Here is a 12,451-nt window from a genome sequence, read left to right as displayed (position 1 = left end):
TTATTTGTGCATACATTGTTTAATAGAATTAACTATCTAAATAACATTAAATAAACAATTTGTTGATCACTTCCAGAACTAATACTTTGGGACATGATTAATAAGACATTAAACTGTTGATATATAGTGAAAAAAAAAATTGGATTTTTAGGCAATTTTTTGAGCTACCATATTTTATAGCTCCTTTACTCAATACTGGTCTGTGCGACAACTTAACCATTTTGCCACGACATGCCTCATATTAGTTATCAACCACTCCCTCATAAAAAGATATCTAGAATAACATGTATGTATCACACCTGATACCATTCAGTTACTAGTTATTTTTTTCATTTATACCTAATAGCTGAGTGGGCGAGCAGTATTGTGCTTTTATTTTTTTTTGTATTGGGTTTGTTCAAACCCAGCCAGAGTTTGGTTTAATTGGAGTCTGACAATGTTTGTATCCGTATGTGTCCGCTATGTGTTGTAGTTAATTTAAGTAGCGCTGCACTACGGCTGCCGGGGTTTCCAGGGGCCCAGCCCTAATTTCCAATTTGAATGTGGACCAATAAAAAGAATTATTTATATTATTAAAAGGAGGTGTCAAGTTCTCTGACATCAACATCACCACCATCAGCCACCAAACATCATCTCCCAGTACCAACAATGATGAGGGAGAAGCCTAAAGAGAATGTATTTGCTAGCCTTGGTGTCAGGCCTAAACCAATGTCACACCCACATTTCCGTAAAGACAATCAGGAAGAAAGGCTGAGCAACAGCAGTAAAATGACCTCCGAGGAGGATGAGCGAGTTCGTCGTCACGTCCATACTCATCATCATTTTCATTCATCAGATGGTAGGAAGCTGTTTTTGATTGTAAATTTTTTTTTTTGTACTATATTTGAATAAAAAATCTATAGCCTTTGTTCAACTTGAATTTGATTTGAATATAGTTTGTATTTCGTATTAAGCCTGCATACGTGTAAGCTACATCTTGTTTGTTCATTTTCTACAATAGTTCATTTTGAAATTGTATTCCAGAATAAATAAGTGCCAGTTACAATTTTATCATAATCCATTTAATCTTGTTTATTATATCTATAGTTGTTTGGATATTTTTACAGATGGGCAGAAATTTCTACCTGAAAGGGATGGAAACATAGGTAATAGGAGCTCAAAGGCATCGCATACACTAACCTGTCCACCGCCTGCGAACGATATGGATGAACAACCGATGCCTTCAAGGTATTCCCACTCATTGCAGCACTCAGACAATCCTAGAGATATGGATCAGGATGATATCGGTTCAAGACTGCGCCAGTCCTTACCACTACCAAGGCATACAGCACGGACTAAAAGTAGACCAGTCGGTTACAATTTGAGAAGCCACAGACAGGTTGGTGGCATAGAAACAATACTGCTAATGGCTACTTAAAAGACCCTGATACAAACCCTGGGTCTGTATTCCTTTCTTTGACTTTTAGGTGGGGTTACAAATAGCATGTGTCCCAAGTCTCCCGGAAGTCGCGGAAGTCTCCCAGAAATGGGACAGCCACATGTTTTACCTTAAGGACCAGACTAATAATGGACCTTTCCACTAAGCCCCGCCCCACAAAATGACAATGTAAAAACATATGCACACATGCGTTTGTGGGACATGAGAGTATTCCTAGCTTTGTTTTGATTGCCACTCCCAAAGGTCCATTGAATTACTGCTACACTACCCGTCTTTTTAATTTAGGATGAGGTTTCTGCTGCGAGGGCATCAAAACTGGTTCCACAACGAAGAGTTGCATTTACTGTCAAGGACCAGGATGATTTTCATATAGATGAGATAGCAGATGAAGATGAGCTTATGGATGACCTGGACAAAGAAGTCATATTGCAACAATTAAGAGAGAGGCTTATAAATAGGAGATCTAAACACAGGTATTCACTGATTAACTCTCTAAATATTTATTCATTCATTCGTTGATCAATTCATTCATTTATTTATTAACATTTGCTCCCCCACCCATTCCCTAATATTGTGGTCTAAAAGCACAAATTGGGCCATATTAAGCCATGAAAGCTCTCCTGTGAAACCCTACAAGGGATGCTTTATTCTGGGACTCGGACCGAGGCTTTATTCAGCCCCTTCGTTTGGACCCCCCATCAGACATGTCGGACCCCCGTCGGCAAATTCCTTGAGCCACACCTGACTGTAATTTAGATCCAGTAAAGATGACGATACATAGATTTAGTTTGATAATGTTTAATGATGATGATAATGAGAATGATTTACATTGATAACAGGCTAAAGATAAAATCTATGTCTTCAGAGTTACGAGACAGTCATCAGATGAAAGTGATAATGACAGATTTAGATACTATTTAGACTTATAGATTTAGTTTATTAAATGATGATAATGGTTAGTGATGATAATAATGAGGATGATTACAATGATAACATGCTAAAGATCAAATCTATGTCTTCAGAGTTACGAGACAGTCATCAGATGAAAGTGATAATGACAGTGATATATCGCAGCATAGTGACAGTATCATCGACTATGATGATAATCCAAGTGCTAAGCGATACCGAATGTACTCACCCAAGCGTGAAAACCAAACAAGAAGCTCTGTAGTGAAACCAATACTCAAGAAAAATCACGTTCATTTTGATGATGCCTTGGAAGAGGAGGCCAAAGGTCAATTTGGTAAAATCCGACGCAGTATCAGGAAAGAAGGAGTAAGTCACCAGAGAAAAACAAAGGTAGGAGGATTTATTATTTATTATTCTTTAAGTATTTAAAAAAATAATACCTATTACCCTAAAATTCAAGCATAAAAGATAATTTTTCCCCTTTTTCACAGCCAAAAATAAGTATTCATTAGTGGGAATGTCCCCTTATCAAAGATACACCAAGGAAGGGTTCTGTATAATATAAAATGGATGAAGCCAAAAAATAGTATTAGAGTATACTTAGTAAGTTAACATTAATTTTCATAAAGAGCACATTTTATATGTCACCGTTTATACTGACAATAGTAACAAATAAATAGTGCAGTTTACTATTTAGTGTAGTGTAGTCTAGTGTACATCAGCACTGGTTGACAATGTCCTTGAGAAATGCAAGTGTTTTCAATCACGATGAGAATGTGCATACATAAAAAAGTGGGGTTTTTTTTTTTTTTTTTCAAATAAAGGCAATGAGAGAAGTGTATGCCAACCACTTAGAACACTTGGAGACTGGTCAGAAAGAACTTATTGATAAAAAGAAAAAGGCTGCTGGACTATTGGTAAGATAACAAGATTAGGATATGAGACAGCTTTACAAAATTAGTTTAGTAATGAATATGGAAAACAAGTTATTGATGTATTCAGAGAGTTTAATTTAAACAACATTTTAGACTTCAATGTTGAAAAACATATTTTGGAAAAAGTCGCCTCATAAACTGATAAATATCTTCTTCATTTTTTATTACTATAAATTATTCAAAAAGAGTCAATACAGTAGATACAATACATATATATGAAAATATATTTCAGGATAAGAAATACAGACAAGTACATCAAATTCCAAAGATGAAAAGATATTGTGCTGCCAAGAAGTATGCCGGTAAGACATCTTTTGATACCATTCTCCAAACAACTACAGCACCCAACTACTCCTAAGTTCTCTATTAATCATTCTCTTGACCATTTTGGTTTTCTTTAAACAAATATTAAAAATATACTTACTTCTTTGTTCTTAGCACCATCTGTTGTTGATCTTCGTAAACGAAGGAAGGTCAGAGGTCAAGTTGGAAAAAGGAAACGCAGTGCATCATCAAGTCCAACTCTTAATAGGAACAGAAGACCACGTAGGTTTAAAAAATATATATTTTTCGCAAGTATGGCACCATCCATCAAGTATTATCCTTGATCATTAATGCTCATTGGCCTCATGGTTTGGAATCTAATCTACAATTGTTAATGAACATCAAAATCACAAACATTTTGAGCAGCTTAGCTCAGTCGGCTAATCTGGTGGTATCCACTGTGTGTGCGCTGAACCGTAGAGATCTCTAGGTCCACGGTTCAATTCCTATCGCTGCCATTCCTTGTGTTTCAGCTGGAGAGCTAAAATACAAGTTACAATAGCACACCGTCTTTCAGATGAGACGTTTAAGCCGTTGGTCCCGTGTGCATTTATGACCCATGTGCACGTTGAAGAACGCAATAAATAGTAGGGGATTGTCTCCCAGTGTACTGCCCAATCACCACCAGAAGGACCCCACTGGAAATGAGTCTTCTAAACCTTCGTGGGCTATCCTTGGTGTTTACACCAAATAAATCCAATCCAACATCATCACCATTAAAAATCATACCATCATTATCATCATCATTATCTATATACCTTCCAACTTTGCTAGCATCTGATGCATGAGACAAATAAATGAAATTTGTATATAGCGCCCTCTATGTGAAAATCACGAAATAGAACGCCATCTATGTTTTTTTTTAATTGTAGTGAATACTGAATAGTGATCGAACTGCTACTGATTACAGTCGTCGGTCAGTAAAGCTTTGTTCAGAAAGTTTATTTGGCCTGTATTCACATTTTAATGACAAATTCACTTCATTTTCATGAATTTATGGTATAATCAGCCTGTACATTGTATCTTTTATAAAATTTTTATGATGCGTGAGATATAATACAACGTACACGTGAGACGTAAGAAGTGGATGCTCATGTTTGATACCCACTTGATGGTACCCTTCTACTGGGTGGGGCTTTGTGGAAATGCCCATTACAAAAAATGTTACAAGCTCATCTGTTCACAATAATAAAATTTATATTAACATTTTTGTTTTGCCTCAGTTGTGATTGAAGATGATGAAATGTTGCCAACGGTGATGTCTGAGTTCCCGATGCTGCATGTTTCACCGCATACGGCGCATAATATGTGGTCAAAGCAGATGCGCCAACTAGAGCAACTGACACAGTCGGGAATTAGCAACACTAAGAAAACCAGAACACAAATGAAGGTATATCAACAGCCAGCAAACTTTTGTCGTTTGGATTTATTTATTTATTTTATTATATGTCAACAATATTTTATGAGAGTGGACCATCCAGCCAGAACTGATAAGTTGGGACCCACAGTACATACAATAAAAGACAAAAAAATACAAATTAAACTAAATCTTTAACATAAACAAATTGATATTTTAAAACAAAAAGTGAAAATCAGAAAATATTTAAAAAATTAATTTTTTTGATTTAAGGAAAACATTAAAAATATTAACTAAATGAAAAATAAAAACTAAAATTGACAAATTAAACAGAAAAATAATTGAAATAATAAAGTATTCAAGAGAATTAAAGAGAAAATAAATAATTAAAACTAACATAAATAAAAATATCCCGAAATAAATAGATTTATAAAAGATATCAGGGTTATGAGAATCTATTGTCATATCTTGTGTTGGCTGGAATTTAAAGTTATTAATTCAATCATACTTGCTTCACCTTTATAGCAAGGTTTGAAAGAGGCATCCAAAAGAGATATTTCAAAGAATGCTATGAAAAATCAATATTATCAATCAACTGCTTATTAACGAAAGCTTAGATTTGCCATATGAAATAATATTTTTCAATGTGTTTAATATGGCAATTTAACCTTATTTAATGAATGATATAGGCATGTAATTTGGGAAGCTGTCACTTATTACCCTACAGTTAATAATAATAACAATGCCAAATGATTATATAGCACCAATTCCAAATTGAATGATCAAAGGTGCTGAATGTTATTACCTCTGGTCACTGGATAACATAAAATAGCAAACCAGCAAAAAGTGCAACCTTCTCTGCTCCCTTACCTGGTTAGTATTCTTACTTGGGGAGTATTCTTAATTGTGCGCTTGTACTAGGTCCCAGTGGTGTATCTAGGGGAGGGCATGGGGACGCACGCCCCCCCCCCACAAAAAAAATCATGGTCAAGTAGTTAAAAATAACCTAAAATCACCATATTTTGCAAATTAGGGCCCCCTCAACTGTTCAAGCCCCCACTTCACCTTCGCGCCCCCCCCCCCCCAATTCAAGACCTCTAGATACGCCACTGCTAGGTGCACGAATCTAATACATTCAATGCCACAACATCCTACCAGGTACCCATTTATACTTCTGGGTAGAGAGAGACAAACATAGATAAAGTGCCTTGCCCAAAGACAATCTACTTTCACAGCGAGAGTTTCAAACCCCTGACTGCAAGGTTGTGAATCCAAGCCACTACCCATGCGCCAATCTCTTTTACTTTTATTAACTTGAGCAAAAAGCAACCAGACTTTCAAATAGTTGTTCTTTCTTTTAGATGGAAGAAGCAGAGAAGCGCCAGGAACTTCTACTCGGAATTATGCAGAAAGAGCTAGCTTACAACAGACGCATGGTATTATACATAGACACCTTTCATTTCATTTATTTATGGGTACAAACAGCCCAGGGGCTGCATCAGCAACAGTGCGCCATAACACCACAAGTGGTATCCGCAGCCCCTGGAACATAAAACAGAGTATAATAAAATTTACCTTATTAAAATATGTGCAAGAATTACTTAACAATTATTCAAATTTTTTAAAACATTAGAATTTGTATAAAACATTGAGAATATACAGTACAGTGATAATTAATTTAAAATAGTAATATATAAAAAAGTACAATTGCACCGTTAGAATTTCGAAAATTAGATTAAACTTATTTCATAAACTATGAACGACTATTATCAACATTTACATTACAAAAGTTCACTGTTTTGTATATCATTCGCCCTTGTGCCTCCTATAAACAAAATTTGTCAGCTGATTGTTTTCCAATTTTTTTTCATCTTGCAAATTTTGAATCTTGTGTCAACCATTTTCTTTTTAATTATGCTAACCCTTTACATTGAGTGGCATGTGACACTTTGTTTGGGTTGACTGATCATACAAAAAAAAAAAATACATTTTAAAATTTAAAATTTCATGCATTTATGATATATGTAAACTGAAAGTATAATGTTTGAATGCACCTTCCAGAAAGATATTAGGGAGAAGAGGGAGCATGAAAAAGCAATGAAATTGAAGGTACAGGAACAACGACAAGCAACTGCAAGAGCACGACGTTACTATGACCAGTTCAAAGTACGCGCAAGTGCTAGGATGTTAAGGAGAAAGAACAGAGAAGAGCAGGTATTGCTAAGCTTTGGTGGTTTGCAATGCATAGTTTAATTGGAACAATGTGCATTTCACTTGTGTCCTTGAGCAAGGCACTTGCATCTGCATTGCTTCTTTACACCTAGGAGTATAAATGGGTACCTGGTATGGTTAATGCCAAAATATGCTGTTAGCTGCTGCAACATTATGGAATGTTCACTAGGGAAGCTGAGTTTGTGTTCCATAGGCATTTAATCCAATGACCTCCAGAGTAATAATATTACACATAGAGGGCTTATAATGTGCTATATAAGTCTACCGTTATTATTATTATTATTATTATTATTAATATTATCATTATTATTATTATTATTATTATTATTATTATTATTATTATCATTATTATTATCATTGTTATAGTATTGTTATTATTATTTTTATTATTATCAATATTATTATTATTATTATTATTATTATTATTATTATTATTATCATTATTATTATCCTTATTATTATTATTATTATCATTATTATTATCATTGTTATTATTATTGTTATTATTATTATTATTGTTATATTAACAAAAATAAACATGGTTTGACACAATACATGGATTAAGGCTGCAACATTATCGAATACTCCTGCAAGCATAGAGCCAAGAAATTATTTTATAGGAATTTGGTCCATTCCCTGAAGTAATAATTTTAGGCATAGAACTTGACTTAGTTATAAAATTGTTCAATTCTGTGTATTCTTTAGATATTTAAGAAGTTGTTTGAAGATGGCTTAGAGATCCAAAGGAACCGTGTAAGGGAGCTTCGGAAGTATGCAAAGGAAAAACGAGAAGAAATGGCCGTCCAGCAGCAAAATGAAATAGAATCATTAGAAAACTAGTATCCTTTGAATAATTCATTAACATGCATTCGAAGAGTGGGAAACTTAGTGTTTCAACATTTAAGTTCATATAGTAAAATGTTAATGGCCTGATGATATGAAGCTTGCATCATTGACCGAAAAATGAAAATTTACTTTTTACTGTAATATATTCTTTATTTCCACATTGCAAGTTTAAAATGATGGGTCATTTCCTGGAATCGATTTATTATTTCCAAAGTAAAAGTATTGACTTCTCTGTACTAATGTATACAATACTGCCACATTATTACGCGAATTGCTCAGTTAAACAATTAGTGACAGTAGACAAGCCTTTAAACACACTCATGCATGATAATTATAATAGGGCAAATTGGCGACACACCGTTGTAAGGCTCATGGCTTCGATAAGCCGTATCGGCCCAGAAAGGAGGAGGGACACAAGCCTCATACTCAGTGTGTGTTTAACTATTAATGATGATGATGACCATGATAACAGCTGTAATAATAGTAACAATAACAATTAAAATATTGTAATATTATTTGGCGCTGTTGTATTTCCCTTTGCATCAACAATCCTCATACTCAGTGTGTGCTAACTATTAATGATGATGATGACCATGATAACAGCTGTAATAATAGTAACAATAACAATTAAAATATTGTAATATTATTTGGCGCTGTTGTATTTCCCTTTGCATCAACAATCCTCATACTCAGTGTGTGCTAACTATTAATGATGATGATGACCATGATAACAGCTGTAATAATAGTAACAATAACAATTAAAATATTGTAATATTATTTGGCGCTGTTGTATTTCCCTTTGCATCAACAATCCTCATACTCAGTGTGTGCTAACTATTAATGATGATGATGACCATGATAACAGCTGTAATAATAGTAACAATAACAATTAAAATATTGTAATATTATTTGGCGCTGTTGTATTTCCCTTTGCATCAACAATCCTCATACTCAGTGTGTGCTAACTATTAATGATGATGATGACCATGATAACAGCTGTAATAATAGTAACAATAACAATTAAAATATTGTAATATTATTTGGCGCTGTTGTATTTCCCTTTGCATCAACAATCCTCATACTCAGTGTGTGCTAACTATTAATGATGATGATGACCATGATAACAGCTGTAATAATAGTAACAATAACAATTAAAATATTGTAATATTATTTGGTATAAGGGAGCTTCGGAAGTATGCGAAGGAAAAACGAGAAGAAATGGCCGTCCAGCAGCAAAATGAAATAGAATCATTAGAAAACTAGTATCCTTTGAATAATTCATTAACATGCATTTGAAGAGTGGGAAACTTAGTGTTTCAACATTTAAGTTCATATAGTAAAATGTTAATGGCCTGATGATATGAAGCTTGCGATGCACTGTTGTAAGGCTCATGGCTTCAATAAGCCGTATCGGCCCAGATAGGAGGAGGGACACAAGCCTCATACTCAGTGTGTGTTTAACAATGATGATGATGACCATGATAACAGCTGTAATAATAGTAACAATAACAATTAAAATATTGTAATATTATTTGGCGCTGTTGTATTTCCCTTTGCATCAACAATCCTCATACTCAGTGTGTGCTAACTATTAATGATGATGATGACCATGATAACAGCTGTAATAATAGTAACAATATCAATATTACAAGCAGGTTTAAATGCCTTAGAAGAACAAGTAACTCTTCTAAAATTATAATAATCTTATTATTATTATTATTATTATATTCAATATGTACAGTATATTTTAACTGGAACTATAACAAAGAAATTTTTTTTTTTCTTCTTTTTTCTTTTTTTTTTTTACTTTATGCAAAGTAATACTGCTCTATTTTTGCGTAGATCCATAAATTGGGAGGTAATTAATTTTATGATTTTGTAGCAAAACACTTGTTTTTTGAGTATATTTTAAATAAATTATATAATGTTTATTACTGTTCTTATTTAAACGGGAAAACAGACTCTAAATGAAATGATGATGACTGTTTCATTTCAATGTAAATATTGTTGTTATTACAGTGTACCATTCTGTTTCATTGGTATTATTGATGTTATTATTGTTTATCATTATGACAAATTTTATTCCCTCATTTTAGTGCTCATTTGTTACAGAAAAAAGAAGCCTTAGAAGCCATTATTTCCTTTAAAAATTGCCTGAAACTCTGCAGACTTACTGTAGGCATTTTTTTGGGGGAAATAATAGCTCTATTTTTTTATAGGGTCCTCAGACCTTGACTATAATTGCATACTGTTGTTCCTTGACCATTCAACTCAGCTACAGCAATCAGTTTGCAATGCTGGCAGAGGCCATTGGTCAAGAGAGACACGATCTACAAGTACGAGACAGTGCCCAGGCAAAAGTAAGATGGAGCATTAAGAAAACTCATAGTCAAATTGCATGCATAAGCTGGGCACTCATTCCGTCCTGCGATGCTGATTTACGGCGGCAGTCTGAACAGATCGTAATTAAAAACAGTTGCAACAATTAAAACAATGCTGCCTCAGTCTGAACCAGAAACAATAGCTTTTTGCCAACTGCTCAGCTCAATTTTTACTTATTTTAATACATATAGTGAATAATTTACATGCCATATCTGGACATCCTTTAATACTAATAGAAAAGTCAATTTTCATATTCCTTGTCTAGTTTGGAACTGGTAATATAATAAAAATTTTAAGAATTATTTACCTTCTCTTTTATTTCATAAAAGGTAATGAAGCAGATGAAACGTGAACTTCGTCGCAAAATGGAAAATGAGATCAGGGAATTCCAGGAAAACCTTTACAACGATGAGGATCGCGAATACTTCCGGCAAATAGAAGCGGATCGAATGAAGCGGGAGTTACAGATTGCTGCCTACAAAACCACACTTTGAATGACGTAAAGGGTGTAGAACTGCAAGACATCTAACTCTCAGGGTTTTATTAGAACACAATCCTATCTCAAAAAAAGCATTATCATGAACTAGAGGGCGTCCTTCAAAAGAACGTAAACAGCCTATCTTGTGGTATTATTGCATGCGTACAAAAGCAGTCAGACCTCTTGCAGATTTATACTCTTTGAAGACATAAAGAAATCAGTTAAATCATTTAGTTTTTTTCTAGTAATATATATAACTCTGTTTTTGTTGATAAATTCATTATTGTACATTATAATAAATGGCAGCAGTGGAAGTAGAAGATAATGGTGATGAACATACAATTTTTGTTATTTGTAACAGCAGAAATAAATTTGAAAATTAAATATGTATTCAAATAATGTCTTTTTTTGGTTTGTATTTATTCAGTGTGAACACCTTTGTTCACTGGGAGACAATATCCTTTTGTTTTTTTTTTGTTTATTTTTTTTTAGAATCATAATCTATATAGCGCCTATGACAGTCCGGGGAATATACAAGGCACTGGCATCATTATTTCCCTGGTCACTGGATACTTATTTGGCAAACCGGCAGATTTGTGCAAATTTCGTTGCTCCCTAGGGAGTACCCCTAGTCCTGGGGCAGTGTAAGGGTGCGATCACACCCCCACCCCCTCCACAATTTTCACACCTCAGCCCCAACCATGGTGGCTGTTTGGTTGCAATGGTGAATTTTTAGGCATAAACACAGTGTCAACTATTATAATTAGGCGAGACTTATACCTTGTATAGAGAATCAATAATCAATAATGATTTAAAATAAAAATAAAATTTTATTTTTGACCAATTAGCACAACCACCATCTCCAAAAATAAGATGTGTATATTTCTTCCCAATTATATAAATTTAAAGCATTTTATCCCATTACTACACTGTGTACATTCACCAATAAAATTTTATTTTTATTTTCTTCTCCGTGTGGATGTTTTTGGCAAAACTATTTGCTAAATAAGAGATCAAAAATTTTTTTTTTCCACCTTCTTCGGACAATCTTTAAAAAAATAAATTTGCAAAACAAGGTATAAAAAGTCTCGCCTGTCAATTGATGGTTACACATACCAGCACCACATTCTATTACAAGATAACTTTTTTAGTGTCCTGAGTATGACATCATAAGCTGCATCCGGTCGATTTGTCAGCCACTAATCCGGCAACCCCATTTGGCGGTCTTAGTGACCGCTGATGGGAGGGTGGATGGACACACAGCAGCATGAAAAAAAAAAAAACAGCTGAACAAAGGGCGGAGGAACTTCTCATAGCCAACCATGCCTTAGTTTAAGGAGTAGGTTTTTTAGTTTCAAAATGTCACACTCAAAGAGCTCAATCACCAAGCGCATAGAGGCTTTTTCGCATGATGTGCTATACAAATCCAAATATTATTATTGTCAAATTAACAGGGAATTTCTTTTTCTCATGGCAACACCTAAATACTACAAATATAAAATACAGCAAACAATGTAAATATGATGCATTGATTGGCTGGGTATTCTCAG

General features: G+C 34.1%; 1 protein-coding gene across 1 annotated transcript in view; it reads left to right on the top strand.

Moving 5' to 3' along the window:
* Window positions 1-11,300, top strand: part of LOC117104027 (centrosomal protein of 95 kDa-like) — an 18,934-nt gene extending 7,634 nt beyond the window's left edge. Inside the window, exons 8-20 of the mRNA XM_033244678.1 lie at window positions 580-838; window positions 1,107-1,378; window positions 1,724-1,911; window positions 2,461-2,737; window positions 3,172-3,264; window positions 3,515-3,584; window positions 3,721-3,828; window positions 4,830-4,996; window positions 6,325-6,399; window positions 7,025-7,177; window positions 7,901-8,034; window positions 10,317-10,401; window positions 10,753-11,300. Of these exons, the coding sequence (XP_033100569.1) occupies window positions 580-838; window positions 1,107-1,378; window positions 1,724-1,911; window positions 2,461-2,737; window positions 3,172-3,264; window positions 3,515-3,584; window positions 3,721-3,828; window positions 4,830-4,996; window positions 6,325-6,399; window positions 7,025-7,177; window positions 7,901-8,034; window positions 10,317-10,401; window positions 10,753-10,917 (2,046 nt within the window). The 3' untranslated portion in view covers window positions 10,918-11,300. The remainder of the gene's footprint in view (window positions 1-579; window positions 839-1,106; window positions 1,379-1,723; window positions 1,912-2,460; window positions 2,738-3,171; window positions 3,265-3,514; window positions 3,585-3,720; window positions 3,829-4,829; window positions 4,997-6,324; window positions 6,400-7,024; window positions 7,178-7,900; window positions 8,035-10,316; window positions 10,402-10,752) is intronic.
* The last annotated feature ends 1,151 nt before the right edge of the window (window positions 11,301-12,451 follow it).

Source organism: Anneissia japonica, unplaced genomic scaffold (assembly GCF_011630105.1).
Source record: "Anneissia japonica isolate Jap-2015-1 unplaced genomic scaffold, ASM1163010v1 scaffold1065_len1792383_cov172, whole genome shotgun sequence".
NCBI lineage: Eukaryota > Metazoa > Echinodermata > Crinoidea > Comatulida > Comatulidae > Anneissia > Anneissia japonica.
This window is presented reverse-complemented; position numbering and strand designations above follow the sequence as displayed.